The sequence below is a fragment of the Thalassophryne amazonica genome, chromosome 22, assembly GCF_902500255.1.
Source record: "Thalassophryne amazonica chromosome 22, fThaAma1.1, whole genome shotgun sequence".
NCBI lineage: Eukaryota > Metazoa > Chordata > Actinopteri > Batrachoidiformes > Batrachoididae > Thalassophryne > Thalassophryne amazonica.
In genome coordinates this window covers 38,066,309-38,086,804 of record NC_047124.1, presented here as the reverse complement: position 1 = coordinate 38,086,804, position 20,496 = coordinate 38,066,309, and the positions used below count along the sequence as shown (strand labels likewise).

At 48.4% G+C, this 20,496-nt stretch overlaps 1 protein-coding gene across 1 annotated transcript in view; it reads right to left on the bottom strand.

Moving 5' to 3' along the window:
* Nucleotides 1-14,458: 14,458 nt before the first annotated feature.
* The window catches only part of LOC117503923 (protein-methionine sulfoxide oxidase mical3b-like), a 30,018-nt gene continuing 23,980 nt past the window's right edge, over nucleotides 14,459-20,496 (bottom strand). Inside the window, exons 3-4 of the mRNA XM_034163220.1 lie at nucleotides 15,453-15,624; nucleotides 14,459-14,595 (exon numbers count right to left, since the gene is read on the bottom strand). Of these exons, the coding sequence (XP_034019111.1) occupies nucleotides 14,459-14,595; nucleotides 15,453-15,624 (309 nt within the window). The remainder of the gene's footprint in view (nucleotides 14,596-15,452; nucleotides 15,625-20,496) is intronic.

Sequence of the window (20,496 nt, the reverse complement as noted above, 5' to 3'; positions counted from 1 at the left end):
TGCCTCTCTCCCCACCCCCTTCTGTCTCCTCTTGTGTGTTGATTGTCTGTTTTCCTCCAGGTGGTGCGCTGCAGAGCTGAGGAACACCTGAAACTCATCATCTCCTCGCACCTGACGCTCATGAGCTCCTGATTAGGAGCGGGTTACTTAAACCCCGGCTTTAAGCTCAGTCTTCTACATGGACATTGACATTGATCCACAACTTTGATCATGACCTTGTCGACGTTGTCACTTCTATGCGCTTTGACGTATGAGCTTCCAGCAGCTCATCTCAAGCTAACCTGGCTCCTTTATTTTCCATAATAGAGCTCTTTGACCTTTGGTGTTTCCAGACACCTTCCTGTGTGGCTTCCACGCTGCACTGCTTCCTGGCTTCCATGCCACTACCTGCACTACATCACTTTGGAACTCGCTACTGTGGGCGATGACAAAGGTCGAATCAAACCAGCCACTAAGGGTTCCTGTATGTACTCATTCATGGCATTGCGTTCAGCGGCCGGCAGTGTAAAGAGCTTTCCCTGAAGTGGGCTTGCCCCAGAGAGGAGCTCAATGCCACAATAATAATCTCGGTGGGGCGGTAATGATTTAGCATTGCTTTTGCTAAAAATGAGTGCCAAGTCATGGTAGCACATTGGCACCCCCGTGAGATCCAGGTTAGAATTCAGCTGAGACTGAACAGACTTAACAGACAAGACTTTTTACAGGCTGATCCCCAAGAACAATTTCCCCATTGGACCAACTGAAGTTAGGACTGTGTTGTAGTAACCAGGGGAGCCCCAGGATTATCAAGTGAGTCATATTATCAAATATGTGAAACCTGATTAATTCTGAGTGGTTCTCTGACACTATCAGAGAAATGGACTGTGTCCTGTGAATAATACAACCCAATTCATGGCCATCCACAGTGCACTCCACCAGAGTTTGCGAGAGCTTAAACAGTTTTAGGTGCAGGGACCTGGCAAGAGAGGACAAAATCAAATTAACATCAGACCCAGAATCAACAAAAGCTGACACGGAAACTGACAGATTTTCAGAGGTCAATTTAGCAGGAATTACATTTTGTGCTGGGGATGGGGAAATAGAGCTTTCACTCACCCACAAGTCAGATTTTCGCCGCACGGTGGCACCCCTGGCCTGACAATTGGATATCATGTGAGTAAAAACAGAGTCCCCCTTCACGGCGTCATTGTCTCTCAGCTGAAGACAGGTGAGTGCGACCCAGTGGCATGGGCTCCTCTGTGCAGCAATGTTTTGAGTCTGCATTGATGTGGCTTGAGGAGATGGGAGTTGTGGCGGAGCGTCGGTCAGGTAACCGGGCTGCACGGTGAGGATGATCCTGAAGACGCCGGTCAGACCAGATGGCGAATGCGATGAGCTTGTCGAGGTATTCAATTAGATCTATGGCTACGAGCTGGTCCTGGATATTTTCGGTGAGCCCCTGGAAGAAGACGTCATTGAGCACCGCAGGATTCCATTCACTCTTGGCCGCCAGAATACGGACGTTGATGGCGTAGTCAGTGACTTGGCCACTGCCCTGCTTCAGGCAGGCCTCATCAGGGTACGTGCAGCTTCCCGCCCCAGAGATATGTGTTGAAACACCAATTGAAGAGCAACAGTGAATGCCGAAAGGGAAGCACAGGTGGCTGATTGACAATACCAATCAGCTGTTGCCCACGCTGCAGCACGACCAGGCAGGTGAGTTATATAAGCTATCTTCATCCTGTTGGATGGGAACTTACATGACATGAGCTCAAAATGTAACTCACAATGAGTAATAAAAGGTCTGACATAACCGGACTCACCTGAGAAGTGTTCAGGCGGAGACAGCTAATTGGAGTACGGAAGTTGGTGCGACTACTGACAGCCCTGGTGGAGGCACAAAGGTGCTGCCAGTGGCCGTAATAGTAGAAACCTGATGATTGAGTCTTGACAGTAATTGACCCATCTGGGTGCTCACTGATAGCATAAACGTGTCCTGGTGTTTAGCGAGGTCACAAAACCCGGAAGAGAGAGCGGTGAGGTGGTCTTGTTGCTGCGCGAGCTGCCTACTGGGGTGGCGTACTGCCAGCTGAAACGGGTCAGAGCCAGCTGTGTCCATTATTGGCCAGTTTGTTCTATCAGGCTGGATGGTCAGGAATTGCTGGACAAAAATGCATGGCTCAAACAAACAGCTCTGGTTGTAAAAAGGCTTTACTTGAGTGTATAGCAATGGTCGGTACACGAGTAGGCAGTCAAAAAAAAAGCAACAATACAAAAATCATCAGGCAGTCAGTGTGGTTGAGGCAACAGGCTAGAGGTCAGGAACACACAATGAGGCAGGCAGGACCAAGAGAGAGACAAGAGAAGCAGAGACAGACAGACCCAAACAGAAAACCCCAGCAAGAGAAAGAACACACAGAAAAACAAAACAGCAAACAGAAAAGTAACAAAACAAACCAAAGAAATAAACAAAAAACCAGACAAATATTCAAACCCTGACAGATAAACAATCACATTGAACATGCATGTGCAATGTGATTGTTTGCAGTAAGAACGTAGACAGAACAAACTGGACATTGCACGTGTGATCATGAGTGTGGTTAGAAATTACTGGGAACATGTTAGACACTGTGAGAACATGACAGTGACAGTACAGACTTAAGGAATATTTGTCCATTTTGACCACATCCCACTGCCTCCACTAAAACAGACTGGTCCTCATTGTTGAGTGACGGGGACGCCCTCGACTGTGATGTGATATGATTGAAGAGCATTTTAGCTGTATGTTAGAAAGCGTTTCTGTGTCAAAGCTTTCAGTTATTTTATGAGAGCTATAGTTCAGGATGTAAAAGCACCTTGTATGTACGTGTGTGAGTTTTCAGGACAGAAGGTGAATGAAGTGTCCTCACTGTGAGGATTGTCCCTGATGTCCCTCACACCCCGGCTCCACGGTCCATCCCCACCACACTCTGCTGTGTTCCGAGTTCTAAATTTGGGTTTAAAGGCAGACAGACAAAAAGAGGCATGGCCTCACTGGATTCATGCTGCTGGTCTTTTAGGTGAGGGTGGACATCCAGCTCCTCCTCCTCCGCTGTCACATCATCATGGTTGGAAGTCTCAACATGTGGGGTGTCCTCCTCCTCGTGCTGCTCGTCCTCCGAACTGTGAACACAAACAAACAGGGAGCTCGAACAGGCAGCAGCCAACCACAGAGCAGGGATGTGGGGGTGTGGTCAGACCTGGATTGCAGGGCATGGCTTTTCTCCAACACGCTCAGATTGTACTCAGCCAGCATCTCCTCAGGAACCTCCTGCACAAGCTCCGCCTCCAAGGTCTCAGAGCTCCAGCAGTAGGTTTCCAGCATGACACACTCTGGCATTGGCTCCGCCTCCGTCAGAGATACCACTGTAAAATCACCAGCACACACGCACACACACACAGAAACACACACATGCACACACACACTAAAGCCACATTGAATCCAGAGTTCAGACTCCACGCAGTGTGAACGGCAGTATGAAAGGACCAACTGAGATCACCTGAAGAACGGCGCCGTGCCAGTGCCACGGAGCTCAGCGACGACGCCGGTGCTGACCCCAGAGACCCCTGCAAAAGAAAAAACCTTCACTTATCAAGTGCTCAGACACACTGCATGTTTAGCACTGAAACTGTTTCTGCAAAAAGATAATCACTTTTTAGTCGAGTCAAACTTTTTTGTTTTAACGAAAACTACAAATTACTTAAATATTGATTTTTCTTTCTAAAAATCTCAGAGGTCTTTCTCCTAATCCTTGTGTACAATTGGTGGCTAGAAAAATAGGATTCCAACCATGTGAGGCCATTCGCAGCAATCTGAGTGGTTCTCAGTGATATCCAGGAGTACACCAAGAACTACCAGTGCCAAATGCAGTGTGGAGATCTAACAGGGACACAACCAGAGATCAAACAGAGACACAGCCAGAGATGTAACAGGGACACTACCAGAGAATGAATAGGGACACGGCCAGAGATGGAACAGGGACACAACCAGAGATCTAACAGGGACACAACCAGAGATGTAACAGGGACACAACCAGAGATGTAACAGGGACACTACCAGAGAACGAATAGGGACACAACCAGAGATCGAACAGAGACAGAACCAGATCTCTAACAGGGACACAACCAGAGATGTAACATGGACACAACCAGATCTCTAACAGGGACACAACCAGAGATGTAACATGGACACAACCAGAGATATAACAGGGACACAACCAGAGATTGAAAAGAGACAGAACAAGATCTCTAACAGGCACACAACCAGAGATCAAACAGGGACAAAACTAGATATCTAACAGGTACACAACCAGAGATGTAACAGGGACACAACCAGAGATCTAACAGGAACACAACCAGACATTGAGGACACAACCAGATATCTAACAGGGACACAACCAGAGATCGAGGACACAACCAGATATCTAACAGGGACACAACCAGATATCTAACAGGGACACAACCAGAGATCAAACAGGGACACATCCAGAGTGGTGCGGGAGTTCCACTACAGTAACACAATGATCTCAACAGTTGTGAGGTCATAGTGTACACATCATTTACACAATTCACCTGATTTTTAAGTCACCGTGCATGCTACGGTGAGGTGGGTGCACGTCTCAGCAGTCAGAACTGGGTGTAACACAGATATTAAAAGATGGTGGCTGCGATGTGAATGGAAACATATGTCTGTCTGTGCCTGTAAGAGACACATTCAGATCACCTGCAACATACAAGCTGTGCATGGCACAGTGTACGTCAGTGTGATCCACTGCACACAGTGGAGCTGACAAATAACTTGAAGCTACATAGAAATAAGTGCCTGCAGAGATGAGATGAGACAATTTTAATGCCCTCAGAATGAGGGAATTTGTGTTACAGTATTGTCTCAGACCTGAGAACAAAAGTAAAGACAAAGAAAAGTCTTTTGTTTTTCATTGTTTTTATTTTTTGATCAATGAGTGGCTGTTGATTGAGTAGCCACGCCCATCTCTCATTAAATCTAGCTTTTCCTGTGGCATTAGGCCATAATGTATTATTTCACCTCCTTATATAACACTAATTTCAAAAGATGATTCCAAATGTGGAGTGTGAGAGCAGGCCATGAGGGCTCACATGGACAGCTCTGAAACCAATAGATGTCCTCATTGAAACCAAATCTGATACCTCTGTGACCCACTGTGACACCTCTGTGTCCCAATGTGACACCTCTGTTACCTACTGTTACACCTCTGTGACTCACTGTGACACCTCTCTGACCCAATGTGAGACCTCTGTTACCTACTGTTACACCTCTGTGACTCACTGTGACACCTCTCTGACCCAATGTGAGACCTCTGTTACCCACTGTGACACCTCTGTTACCTACTGTTACACCTCTGTGACTCACTGTGACACCTCTCTGACCCAATGTGACACCTCTGTGTCCCAATGTGACACTTCTGTTACCCAATGTGACACCTCTGTTACCTACTGTGACACCTCTGTTACCTACTGTTACAATTCTGTGAGTCACTGTGACTCCTCTGTGACCCAGTGTGACACCTCTGTGACTCACTGTGACACCTCTGTAACCCACTGTGACCAAATGTGATACCTCTGTGTCCCAATGTGACATCTCTGTTACCTACTGTTACACCTCTGTCACTCACTGTGACACCTCTCTGACCCAATGTGACACCTCTGTGACTCATTGTGACAATTCTGTGACCCACTGTGACCACGTGTGATACCTCTGTGTCCCAGTGTGACACCTCTGTTACCCACTATGACACCTCTTCTACCTACTGTTACACCTCTGTGACTCACTGTGACACCTCTCTGACCCAATGTGACACCTCTGTGACTCACTGTGACACCTCTGTTACCCACTGTGACCAAATGTGACACCTCTGTGTCCCAATGTGACATCTCTGTTACCTACTGTTACACCTCTGTGACTCACTGTGACACCTCTCTGACCCAATATGACACCTCTGTGACTCACTGTGACAATTCTGTGACCCACTGCGACCACATGTGACACCTCTGTGTCCCAGTGTGACACCTCTGTTACCCACTGTGATAGCTCTGTTACCCATTGTGACACCTCTATGACTCACTGTGACATCTCTGTGACCCACTGTGACACCTCTGTTACCCACTGTGACACCTTTGTGACCAAATGTGACACCTCTGTTACCCACTGTGACACCACTGTGACTCACTGTGATACCTCTGTGACCAAATGTGAGACCTGTGTGACCCACTGTGACACCTCTGTCACACCTTTGTTACAGACTGTGGCACCTCTGTCACCCACTGTAAAACCTCTGTGACTAAATGTGACACCTCTGGGACCAAATGTGACACCTCTGTGACACCTTTGTGACCAAATGTTACACCTCTGTGACCCACTGTGACACCTCAGTGACCAAATGTGACATCTTTGCAACAACTCTGAGACCCACTTTGGCATCTCTGTGGCAAAATGTGATACCTCTCTTACCTACTGTGACACCTCTATAACCAAATGTGACACCTCTGATACCTAATGTGACACCTCTGTGACATGTGACACCTCTGTGACCCACTGTGACACCTCTGTGACCCACTGTGACACCTTTGTGACCAAATGTGACACCTCTGTTACTCACTGTGACACATCTGTGACCAAATGTGACTCCTCTGTGACCCTCTGGAACCAACATACGTCCCCTTTGTGACCAAATGTGACACCTCTGTGACCCACTGTGACACCTCAGTGACCAAATGCGGGACCTCTGTTACCCAGTGTGACAACTCTGTGACCAAATGTGACACCTATGTTACCCACTGTGACACCTTTGTAATTCACTGTGACACCTCTCTGGCCACATGTGTCACCTCAGTTACCCACTGTGACACCTCTGTGGCCAAATGTGACACCTCTGTTACCAACTGTGACACCTCTGTCACTCACTGTGACACCTCTGTGACCCAATGTGACACCTCTGTGACTCATTCTGACAATTCTGTGACCCACTGTGACCACGTGTGATACCTCTGTGTCCCAGTGTGACACCTCTGTTACCCACTATGACACCTCTTCTACCTACTGTTACACCTCTGTGACTCACTGTGACACCTCTGTGTCCCAATGTGACATCTCTGTTACCTACTGTTACACCTCTGTGACTCACTGTGACACCTCTCTGACCCAATATGACACCTCTGTGACTCACTGTGACAATTCTGTGACCCACTGCGACCACATGTGACACCTCTGTGTCCCAGTGTGACACCTCTGTTACCCACTGTGATAGCTCTGTTACCCATTGTGACACCTCTATGACTCACTGTGACATCTCTGTGACCCACTGTGACACCTCTGTTACCCACTATGACACCTGTTACCCACTGTGACACCTCTGTTACCCACTGTGACACCTTTGTGACCAAATGTGACACCTCTGTTACCCACTGTGACACCACTGTGACTCACTGTGACACCTCTGTGACCAAATGTGAGACCTGTGTGACCCACTGTGGCACCTCTGTCACACCTTTGTTACAGACTGTGGCACCTCTGTCACCCACTGTAAAACCTCTGTGACTAAATGTGACACCTCTGTGACCAAATGGGACACCTCTATGACCCACTGTGACACCTCTGGGACCAAATGTGACACCTCTGTGACACCTTTGTGACCAAATGTTACACCTCTGTGACCCACTGTGACACCTCAGTGACCAAATGTGACATCTTTGCAACAACTCTGAGACCCACTTTGGCATCTCTGTGGCAAAATGTGATACCTCTCTTACCTACTGTGACACCTCTATAACCAAATGTGACACCTCTGTTACCTAATGTGACACCTCTGTGACCCACTGTGACACATCTGTGGCCAAATGTGACACCTCTGTGACCCTCTGGAACCAACATACGTCCATTTTGCGACCAAATGTGACACCTCTGTGACCAAATGTGACACCTCAGTGACCAAATGCGGGACCTCTGTTACCCAGTGTGACAACTCTGTGACCAAATGTGACACTTCTGTTACCTTCTGTGAGAACTCTGTGACCAAATGTGACACTTCTCTTACCCACTGTGACACCTTTGTCACACCTCGGTTATCCACTGTGGCACCTCTGTCACCCGCTGTGACACCTCTGTGACTCACTGTGAAACGTCTCTGACCAAATGTGACACCTCTGTGTCCCAATGTGACATCTCTGTTACCTACTGTTACACCTCTGTGACTCACTGTGACACCTCTCTGACCAAATGTGACACCTCTGTGTCCCAATGTGACATCTCTGTTACCTACTGTTACACCTCTGTGACTCACTGTGACACCTCTGTGTCCCAGTGTGACACCTCTGTTACCCACTATGACACCTCTTCTACCTACTGTTACACCTCTGTGACTCACTGTGACACCTCTCTGACCAAATGTGACACCTCTGTGTCCCAATGTGACATCTCTGTTACCTACTGTTACACCTCTGTGACTCACTGTGACACCTCTCTGACCCAATTTGACACCTCTGTGACTCACTGTGGCAATTCTGTGACCCACTGCGACCACGTGTGACACCTCTGTGTCCCAGTGTGACACCTCTGTGTCCCAGTGTGACACCTCTGTTACCCACTATGACACCTCTTCTACCTACTGTTACACCTCTGTGACTCACTGTGACACCTCTGTTACCCACTGTGACACCTCTGTTACCGACTGTTACACCTCTGTGACTCACTGTGACACCTGTGACCCAATGTGGCACATTTGTGACTCACTGTGACACTTCTGTGACCTACTGTGACCAAATGTGACACCTCTGTATCCCAGTGTGACACCTCTGTTACCCACTGTGATAGCTCTGTTACCCAGTGTGACACCTCTATGACTCACTGTGACAGCTCTGTGACCAAATGTGACACCTCTGTTACCCACTATGACACTTGTTATATTTTTTAGTGGTTTAGTAAGCTTGTGAGTGCCCGGTGGTGTCTGTGTTACACTTTGTTTTGCATATGTTATTCGTTAGTGTTTTCAGTGTTTTCATTGTTATTGTTGTGTCTGACTAACATGGACGCCCTTTTCTGTTTGCTGCAAGTCAAATTTACTTGCGGGTACAAATAAAGTCATGTGAACCTGTTACCCACTGTGACACCTCTGTGACTCACTGTGGCACCTCTCTGACCAAATGTGACACCTCTGTGACCCACTGTGACACCTTTGTGTCAAAATGTGACACCTCTGTTCCCTACTGTTACACCTCTGTGACTCACTGTGACACCTCTGTGACCAAATGTGACACTTCTGTGTCCCAGTGTGACACATCTGTTACCTACTGTTACACCTCTGTGACTCACTGTGACCCCTCTGTGTCCCATTGTGACCCCTCTGTGACTCACTGTGACACTTCTGTGACCCAATGCAACCAAATGAGACACCTCTGTGTCCCAATGTGACACCTCAGTTAACGACTGTGACACCTCTATGACTCAATGTGACACTTCTATGACCCACTGCAACCAAATGTGACACCTCTGTGTCCCAGTGTGACACCTCTGTTACCTACTGTTACACCTCTGTGACCCAATGTGACCCCTCTTTGACTCACTGTGACACTTCTGTGACCCACTGCGACCAAATGTGACACCTCTGTGTCCCAGTGTGACACCTCTGTTACCCACTGTGACACCTCTATGACTCACTGTGACATCTCTGTGACACACTGTGACACCTCTGTTACCCACTATGACACCTGTTACCCACTGTGACACCTCTGGGACTCACTGTGACACCTCTCTGGCCAAAAGCGACACCTCTGTTACCCACTGTGACACCTTTGTGACCAAATGTGACACCTCTGTTACCCACTGTGACACCACTGTGACTCACTGTGAGACCTCTGTGACCCAATGTGACCAAATGTGAGACCTCAGTGACCCACTGTGACACCTCTGTCACACCTTTGTTACACATTGTGGCACCTCTGTCACCCACTGTAAAAGCTCTGTGACCAAATGTGACACCTCTGTGACCAAATGCGACACCTCTATGACCCACTGTGACACCTCTGGGACCAAATGTGACACCTCTGTGACCCACTGTGACACCTCAGTGACCAAATGTGACATCTTTGCAACAACTCTGAGACCCACTTTGGCACCTCTGTGGCCAAATGTGATACCTCTCTTACCTACTGTGACACCTCTATAACCAAATGTGACACCTCTGTTACCTAATGTGACACCTCTGTGACATGTGACACCTCTGTGACCCACTGTGACACCTCTGTGACCCACTGTGACACCTTTGTGACCAAATGTGACACCTCTGTTACCCACTGTGACACATCTGTGACCAAATGTGACTCCTCTGTGACCCTCTGGAACCAACATAAGTCCCCTTTGTGACCAAATGTGACACCTCTGTGACCCACTGTGACACCTCAGTGACCAAATGCGGGACCTCTGTTACCCAGTGTGACAACTCTGTGACCAAATGTGACACTTATGTTACCTTCTGTGACAACTTTGTGACCAAATGTGACACCTCTGTTACCCACTGTGACACCTTTGTGATTCACTGTGACACCTGTCTGGCCACATGTGACACCTCAGTTACCCACTGTGACATTTGTTACCCACTGTGACACCTCTGTGGCCAAATGTGACACCTCTGTTACCAACTGTGACACCAGTGTGACTCACTGTGACACCTCTGTGACCCAATGTGACCAAATGTGAGCCCTCTGTGACCCACTGTGACACCTCTGGGACCATACGTGACACCTTTGTGACACCTTTGTGACAAAATGTTACACCTCTGTGACCCACTGTGACACCTCAGTGACCAAATGTGACACCTTTGCGACACATCTGAGACCCACTTTGGCACCTCTGTGGCCAAATGTGACACCTCTGTGACCCACTGTGACACATCTGTGACCAAATGTGACACCTCTGTGACCCTCTGGAACCAACATACGTCCGCTTTGCGACCAAATGTGACACCTCTGTGACCAAATGTGACACCTCTGTTACCCACTGTGACACGCCAATGACCAAATGCGGGACCTCTGTTTCCCAGTGTGACAACTCTGTGGCCAAATGTGACACTTCTGTTACCTTCTGTGAGAACTCTGTGACCCAATGCAACCAAATGTGACACCTCTCTTACCCACTGTGACACATCTGTGACCTCATGTGGCACCTCTGTCACCCACTGTGACACCTCTGTGACTCACTGTGAAACATCTCTGACCAAATGTGACACCTATGTGACCAAATGTGACACCTCTGTTACCCACTGTGACACCTCTGTGACCAAATGCGGGAACTCTGTTACCCAGTGTGACAACACTGTGACCAAATGTGACACCTCTGTTACCCACTGTGACACATCTGTGACACCTCTGTGGCTCACTGTGACACCTCTGTGACCAAATGTGACACCTCTGACACCTCTGTGGCTCACTGTGACACCTCTGTGACCAAATGTGACACCTCTGTGACCAAATGTGACACCACTGTTACCCACTGTGACACATCTGTGACTTAATGTGACACCTCTCTGACCCACTGTGACACCTTTGCCACACCTCTGTTACCCACTGTGGCACCTCTGTGACCAAATGTGACACCTCTGTGACCCTCTGGAACCAACATATGTCCCCTTTGTGACCAAATGTGACACCTCTGTTACCGACTGTGACACCTCTATGGCTCACTGTGACACTTCTATGACCCACTGCAACCAAATGTGACACCTCTGTGTCCCAGTGTGACACCTCTGTTACCTACTGTTACACCTCTGTGACCCAATGTGACCCCTCTTTGACTCACTGTGACACTTCTGTGACCCACTGCGACCAAATGTGACACCTCTGTGTCCCAGTGTGACACCTCTGTTACCCACTGTGACACCTCTATGACTCACTGTGACATCTCTGTGACCCACTGTGACACCTCTGTTACCCACTATGACACCTGTTACCCACTGTGACTCACTGTGAGACCTCTGTGACCCAATGTGACCAAATGTGAGACCTCAGTGACCCACTGTGACACCTCTGTCACACCTTTGTTACACATTGTGGCACCTCTGTCACCCACTGTAAAACCTCTGTGACCAAATGTGACACCTCTGTGACCAAATGCGACACCTCTATGACCCACTGTGACACCTCTGGGACCAAATGTGACACCTCTGTGACACCTTTGTAACCAAATGTTACACCTCTGTGACCCACTGTGACACCTCTGTGACCAAATGTGACACCTCTGACACCTCTGTGGCTCACTGTGACACCTCTGTGACCAAATGTGACACCTCTGTGACCAAATGTGACACCTCTGTTACCCACTGTGACACATCTGTGACTTAATGTGACACCTCTCTGACCCACTGTGACACATCTGTGACCTAATATGACACCTCTGTGACCAACTGTGACACCTTTGTCACACCTCTTTTACCCACTGTGGCACCTCTGTCACCCACTGTGACACCTCTGTGACTCACTGTGAAACGTCTCTGACCAAATGTGACACCTCTCATTGTTTCCATATCACCCCAGTAGAGCGCTTCGCTCTCAGACTGCAGGCTTACTTGTAGTTCCTAGGGTTTGTAAGAGTAGAATGGGAGGCAGAGCCTTCAGCTTTCAGGCTCCTCTCCTGCGGAACTAGCTCCCAATTCAGATCAGGCAGACAGACACCCTCTCTACTTTTAAGATTAGGCTTAAAACTTTCCTTTTTGCTAAAGCTTATAGTTAGGGCTGGATCAGGTGACCCTGAACCATCCCTTAGTTATGCTGCTATAGACTTAGACTGCTGGGGGGTTCCCATGATGCACTGAGTGTTTCTTTCTCTTTTTGCTCTGTATGCACCACTCTACATTTAGTCATTAGTGATTGATCTCTGCTCCCCTCCACAGCATGTCTTTTTCCTGGTTCTCTCCCTCAGCCCCAACCAGTCCCAGCAGAAGACTGCCCCTCCCTGAGCCTGGTTCTGCTGGAGGTTTCTTCCTGTTAAAAGGGAGTTTTTCCATCCCACTGTCGTCAAGTGCTTGCTCACAGGAGGTCGTTTTGACCGTTGGGGTTTTTCTGTAATTATTGTTTGGCTTTTGCCTTACAATATAAAGCGCCTTGGGGCAACTGTTTGTTATGATTTGGCGCTATATAAATAAAATTTATTTGATTTGATTTGACCTCTGTGACCCTCTGGAACCAATATACATCCCCTTTGTGACCAAATGTGACACCTCTGTGACCAAATTTGACACCTCTGTTACCCACTGTGACACCTCAGTGACCAAATGCAGGACCTCTGTTACCCAGTGTGACAACTCTGTGACCAAATGTGACACCTCTGTTACCCACTGTGACACATCTGTGACCAAATGTGACACATCTGTGGCTCACTGTGACACCTCTGTGACCAAATGTGACACCTCTGTGACCCTTTGGAACCAATATATGTCCCCTTTGCAACCAAATGTGACACCTCTGTGATACCTGTTACCCACTCTAGAGGTCTCCTAGAGGTGTCCTAGGTAGTGTTGCCAGCACTATCCATTACCTAGCTGTTGGTTACTGTCCCAGGGACGCAATAGGTATTGTTTTCTCCCTGTGCCCTCCGTAGTTATTATTAGTGTTCCACAGGCTACTGTGTTATTATCTGGAGTATCCTGAGTTTGTCTAATGTGTCCATGATGTGTTGGCTGTTTTTGGGCTACCTTGCTGTTTTGGACCTGTTGCCTTGAACTTTAGCTGCCAACCTGCCTTGTCACTTGTACACTTGCTACTTGTGTTCTTTGCCTGAGTTCAATAATACAGTATTTTTTAAACTTCACTAAATGTCATTCACTCCACAACCTGGGTCTGTGACACAGGGCCTAAGTTTGGCGATCAGTGTTGAGTACTAGGATCACATTAAAGTATTCAAGAACAAATACGTGAGAAAAGATCATGGGCCAGGGTCACAGGTCAGCATTCAGAAACAAATGTGAGTGATGAGGATCAAGAAGATGATCAGGATCAACAGGGGGAGCCTATTATTGTCTAAGCATCAGAGAACTTTGGTCCAGATCAAGGTGAAGATCCATACCTGGTGGATATGGTGGAATGGACAAAGGTTTGAAATGTAGTTTGGGGCTTAAATTAGTGATGTGTGTCGGAACTGTCAAAGGTCTGTCCTGTCTGAGTGTTCTTCTAGTCTTTAAGAACATTATTTTGTTTTTCTGTGAGATGACAGACGACGTGTCCTGGTTCTGATTGTGCATCAGTGTTTGTCCTTTTTCTTTAGGTGTTTTGTAGAACCTGGTAAGTTTAAAAAGTGCTGCTGTTGTATGAGCAGATTTCACCATGGTGCAGGTGCATGTCCTCCAGCTCCAGTCCACAGTAAGAGACAAAGTTGCTCTCACAAAGACAGATTATTGCATTCAGCAGCTCTGACGCACTGTTAGTGATCATCAGTGGCTCTTACAATGGAGTTGCGGTGGGATGTGTGGAGGTCAGTGGCCAAACTTGCTGCTGCTCTTTTCCTTGCGGTGGGCGCGCTCAGCCTCATGTCGTAGTGCTGCGGGCAGTAAAATCTCCCTGAAAACCAATGAAGAAGAACAATGAGAGTTTTACAATGAGCCAACCAAAAGGACATGAGTGATGTTTCTTGCTTATACCATAAGAGTTTGGACAGACAGACCGAGAGGCAGGCAGGTAGCAGGCAGGCAAATGGGCAAGAATGCAGATAGACAGACAGGCAAGTAGGCAGAGAGGTGGGCAGGCAGACCAGCAGACAGGCAGACAGATGAGCGAACAGGCAAACAAAGAGGCAGGCAGATGAGTGGACAGACAAACAAAGAGGGAGGCAGATGAGTGGACAGACAAACAAAGAGGGAGGCAGACAAGCGGGCAGGCAAACAGACGCAGGCTGACAAGCAGGCCGCCAGACTGGCAGGCAGGCAAGCAAAGAGGCAGGCAGATGAGCGTACAGGCAAACAGAGAGGCAGGCAGACAGAGAAGATCAAAGATATGTTCTGAACTAACAGATTCATCCATTTTCAATGTGGCTTCATGTTTGTGAAGGCTTCAGGGACTGAAGTCCTTCACAAACATGAAGCCATGGGACTTGAAGACTTGAGGAGCAGGAGATTGACTTGAGGAGTTTGATTCAAAGTCAATCTCGTTATTGTCCTGTTATTGCAGTGCATTAAACACTGTCCATGTGTGAATTTGTGTTGTAAAAGTTCTGCTGCCATTCAGGGAAACTACGTTTTAACTTGGGACCATTTTGGACCAGATCTTGTTAAAATGGGGTTAATTACAAAATTAATCTATGCACATCCAGATCGGGATAGGAATTATACTTGGATTCAGTTCCAAACTTGAATTTTGAAGATCAGAATTCTGAAGACTGAAACGCGATCTGTAGCTCGCTGGCCTGTAGGTGAACTCACGGCTGAGCTCATCATAAGCATAGCTGGTCAAATGCAGGGTGGATCCACAGTACTCGCACTCAAAACAGGTCCGGTGGAAGAACAGGCCTTCGGCGCTCAACCTCTCCATCACATACACCCGCATGTTGCAGAAGAAACACACATCGCTGCTGCCACCTGAGCCTGCTGATGTCTGCAAAAACAACCAATTACAGGGAAGAAAACACAGGAGCAATCACAGAGCAGCACTCTGAGGCCAGTATCTGATGTCACTGTTAAACCTGAGAAACCCTGACACATGATCTTTTGGTTACATCTTGGATTCTAATGCTTCAGACATCACCCCGGTGCTCAACATGTGAATGGCCTGGGCAACATCTTAAACTCCACTGACCTTCAGGACATGTCAACAGTTGTTGTGTTGTCGCACGTTACATGTTTTCATGTGTGTTGAACTCTTTGCAGGTGTCTGGATTGCTACTTTCAGCTGGAGGCTGGGTTCGCGGATGGTGGAGGAGTGACGCACTTCACTCCTCACTCCGAACTTCAATAAGTAGAATTACAGACTCTGCATAAACTGTGTACTTGAGGTGGAGGTGTCTTTCCCACCCGACTAACACAAAAAGAACTTGCTGACTGTTTACTGGGTGTGTTTTTCACACACTCATTACTTCTGTCTTCTGCTTCCTGCCAGCAGTACCAGATCCGACAGTCGGAGACGGTGACCACCTGGGGACTCAGGACTTGGCGGCTCCAGTATCCTTCGGGTTCGGTGGCAGTGGAAATCGTGTGGGATCCGGTTCTACTCGGGACAGACGTCTCCTATCCTCGAGCCTACCCACATGTCACTTTGTATATTTTGATTGTGAACCAAATTCTGCATTTGTCTGTATTTCGTTGTGCACATTTCACAACAGTAAAGTGTTGTATTTTTGACTCATCTATTGTCCGTTCATTTACGCCCCCTGTTGTGGGTCCGTGTCATTACACTTTCCCAACAGGATATCTCGGCCATCGTCATGGATCCCGAGGGGCGTCATCTGTTGAAGAGCCAATGGAAGAGCAGGGTGCACAGGCGTCTGCAGGAGGCGTGGTTGGTGAGTTGCAGCAAATCCTCACCGCCTTTACTGCTCGGTTGGATCTAATGACCGAGCAGAACGTCATCCCCAATCGCAGGATGGAGGCTCTTACCGCGCAGGTGGAAGCGCACGCTCAGGGCGCTGGTGCAGCTCCTCCTCCTGCTGACCCGGTGCCGAATATAGACATTCCACTGGTCATTCAACGACCCCCCCCCCACCATCCCCTGAAGCATACATAAGTCCCCCAGAGCTGTACGGGGGTTGTGTGGAGACGTGCATGGACTTTTTAATGCAGTGTACACTCGTCTTTTCACAGCGTCCCGTGATGTACGCGTCGAACGCCAGCAGGGTGGCTTATGTAATTAATTTGCTTCGAGGCGAGGCACGTGCCTGGGCTACGGCGCTCTGGGAGCAGAATTCATGGCTCCTTACCTCTTATACTGGGTTTGTGAGGGAGTTAAAAACAGTATTTGATCACCCAAACAGAGGTGAGACTGCTTCTATGGCGCTGCTGTCAATGAGACAGGGGCGTCGGAGTGCAGCTGACTTCCGCATCGCTGCTGCGAGGTCCGGCTGGAATACCGCTGCACTCCGCGCCGCCTTCGTAAACGGACGGTCGTCAGTCCTGAAGGAGCATCTGGTGGCTAAGGATGAGCCGCGGGATTTAGATGGGCTTATTGATCTGGTCATACGATTAGACAGTCAGTTAGAGGAACGCCATTGGGAGCGAGACGAAGGGCGTGGTTGGGTACGTGCCGTCCCTCTCCCTTCCGGTTCCAAAAAAGTACCGCCCTCCCCACGCTCCACTGCCTCAGCGCTCCGTTTGGCGACAGCTCCCCCTGCTGACGATGCTATGGACACGAGCAGGGCTAAAGTCAGAGCCACTAATAGACAAAGGAGACTGGTCCGCGGAGAGTGCTTTGTCTGTGGCTCAAACGAGAATCAGCAGAGAGACTGCCCCAAATGGTTAACCAACAACGCCCGCTCTTAGAAACTGGGCTAAGGGTGGGCCAAGAAATACACATGGGACAAACCCGTCTTTCTGCATGACTCCCAGTTACGATCCTGAGTGGGGATCTAACCCTTCAGGCCCCCGCACTGGTGGACACGGGGTCAGAAGGGAATCTGCTGGACAGCAGATGGGCAAGGGAGGTAGGGCTCCCTCTGGTGGCGCTTCCTTCGCCATTGAAGGTGCGGGCACTAGATGGCACCCTTCTCCCTTTAATCACACACAAGACACTGCCAGTAACTTTGGTAGTATCTGGGAATCATCGGGAGGAGATCGAGTTTTACGTGACTCCTTCTACCTCCCGCGTGATTTTGGGCTTCCCTTGGATGATTAAACACAACCCCCGGATTGATTGGCCGTCTGGGGTTGTGGCTCAGTGGAGTGAAACCTGTCACCGGGAATGTCTAGGATCCTCGGTTCCGCCCGGTTTGACCGCTAACGAGGAGGTTAAAGTCCCCCCCAATCTTGCGGCAGTGCCTGAGGAGTACCACGATCTCGCTGACGTCTTCAGCAAAGATCTGGCACTCACTCTTCCCCCACACCGTCCGTACGATTGTGCCATTGATTTGATCCCGGGCACTGAGTATCCGTCCAGCAGGCTGTACAACCTCTCACGTCCTGAGCGCGAATCAATGGAGACCTACATCCGGGACTCGTTAGCTGCCGGGTTGATCCGGAACTCCACCTCCCCGATGGGTGCAGGATTCTTTTTTGTGGGCAAGAAAGAAGGCGGCCTCCATGCATTGACTACAGGGGACTGAACGAGATCACGATCCGCAACCGGTACCCTCTACCCCTGTTAGATTCGGTGTTCACGCCCCTGCATGGAGCCCAAATATTCACAAAACTCGATCTTAGGAACGCGTACCACCTGGTTCGGATCCGGAAGGGAGACGAGTGGAAGATGGCATTCAACACCACATTAGGTCACTTTGAGTACCTGGTCATGCCGTTCGGCCTCACTAATGCCCCCGCGATGTTTCAGGCTTTGGTAAATGACGTCTTGCGGGACTTCCTGCACCGATTCGTCTTCGTATACCTAGACGATATTCTCATTTTTTCCCGGATCCTGAGACCCATGTCCAGCATGTACGTCAGGTCCAGCAGCGGTTGTTGGAGAACCGGCTGGTTGTGAAGGGCGAAAAGTGTGAGTTCCACCGCACTTCTTTGTCCTTCCTAGGGTTCATAATCTCCTCCAACTCCGTCACCCCTGATCCGGCCAAGGTCGCGGCGGTGAGAGACTGGCCCCAACTGACAAGCAGTAGGAAGCTGCAACAGTTCCTCGGCTTTGCGAATTTCTACAGGAGGATCATATCAATCAATCAATCAATCAATTTTTTTATATAGCGCCAAATCACAACAAACAGTTGCCCCAAGGCGCTTTATATTGTAAGGCAAGGCCATACAATAATTATGTAAAACCCCAACGGTCAAAACGACCCCCTGTGAGCAAGCACTTGGCTACAGTGGGAAGGAAAAACTCCCTTTTAACAGGAAGAAACCTCCAGCAGAACCAGGCTCAGGGAGGGGCAGTCTTCTGCTGGGACTGGTTGGGGCTGAGGGAGAGAACCAGGAAAAAGACATGCTGTGGAGGGGAGCAGAGATCGATCACTAATGATTAAATGCAGAGTGGTGCATACAGAGCAAAAAGAGAAAGAAACAGTGCATCATGGGAACCCCCCAGCAGTCTACGTCTATAGCAGCATAACTAAGGGATGGTTCAGGGTCACCTGATCCAGCCCTAACTATAAGCTTTAGCAAAAAGGAAAGTTTTAAGCCTAATCTTAAAAGTAGAGAGGGTGTCTGTCTCCCTGATCTGAATTGGGAGCTGGTTCCACAGGAGAGGAGCCTGAAAGCTGAAGGCTCTGCCTCCCATTCTACTCTTACAAACCCTAGGAACTACAAGTAAGCCTGCAGTCTGAGAGCGAAGCGCTCTATTGGGGTGATATGGTACTACGAGGTCCCTAAGATAAGATGGGACCTGATTATTCAAAACCTTATAAGTAAGAAGAAGAATTTTAAATTCTATTCTAGAATTAACAGGAAGCCAATGAAGAGAGGCCAATATGGGTGAGATATGCTCTCTCCTTCTAGTCCCCGTCAGTACTCTAGCTGCAGCATTTTGAATTAACTGAAGGCTTTTTAGGGAACTTTTAGGACAACCTGATAATAATGAATTACAATAGTCCAGCCTAGAGGAAATAAATGCATGAATTAGTTTTTCAGCATCACTCTGAGACAAGACCTTTCTGATTTTAGAGATATTGCGTAAATGCAAAAAAGCAGTCCTACATATTTGTTTAATATGCGCTTTGAATGACATATCCTGATCAAAAATGACTCCAAGATTTCTCACAGTATTACTAGAGGTCAGGGTAATGCCATCCAGAGTAAGGATCTGGTTAGACACCATGTTTCTTAGATTTGTGGGGCCAAGTACAATAACTTCAGTTTTATCTGAGTTTAAAAGCAGGAAATTAGAGGTCATCCATGTCTTTATGTCTGTAAGACAATCCTGCAGTTTAGCTAATTGGTGTGTGTCCTCTGGCTTCATGGATAGATAAAGCTGGGTATCATCTGCGTAACAATGAAAATTTAAGCAATACCGTCTAATAATACTGCCTAAGGGAAGCATGTATAAAGTGAATAAAATTGGTCCTAGCACAGAACCTTGTGGAACTCCATAATTAACTTTAGTCTGTGAAGAAGATTCCCCATTTACATGAACAAATTGTAATCTATTAGACAAATATGATTCAAACCACCGCAGCGCAGTGCCTTTAATACCTATGGCATGCTCTAATCTCTGTAATAAAATTGTTGTGTGGGCCGCTGAAGAGGAGGTACTGCTGGCCCACCACCACCAGTGGGCGCCCTGCCTGGAGTGCGGGCTCCAGGCACCAGAGGGCGCCGCCGCCTCACAGGAGCAGCCAAGGTGACAGCTGTCACCCATCACCTGAGACAGCTGACAGCAATC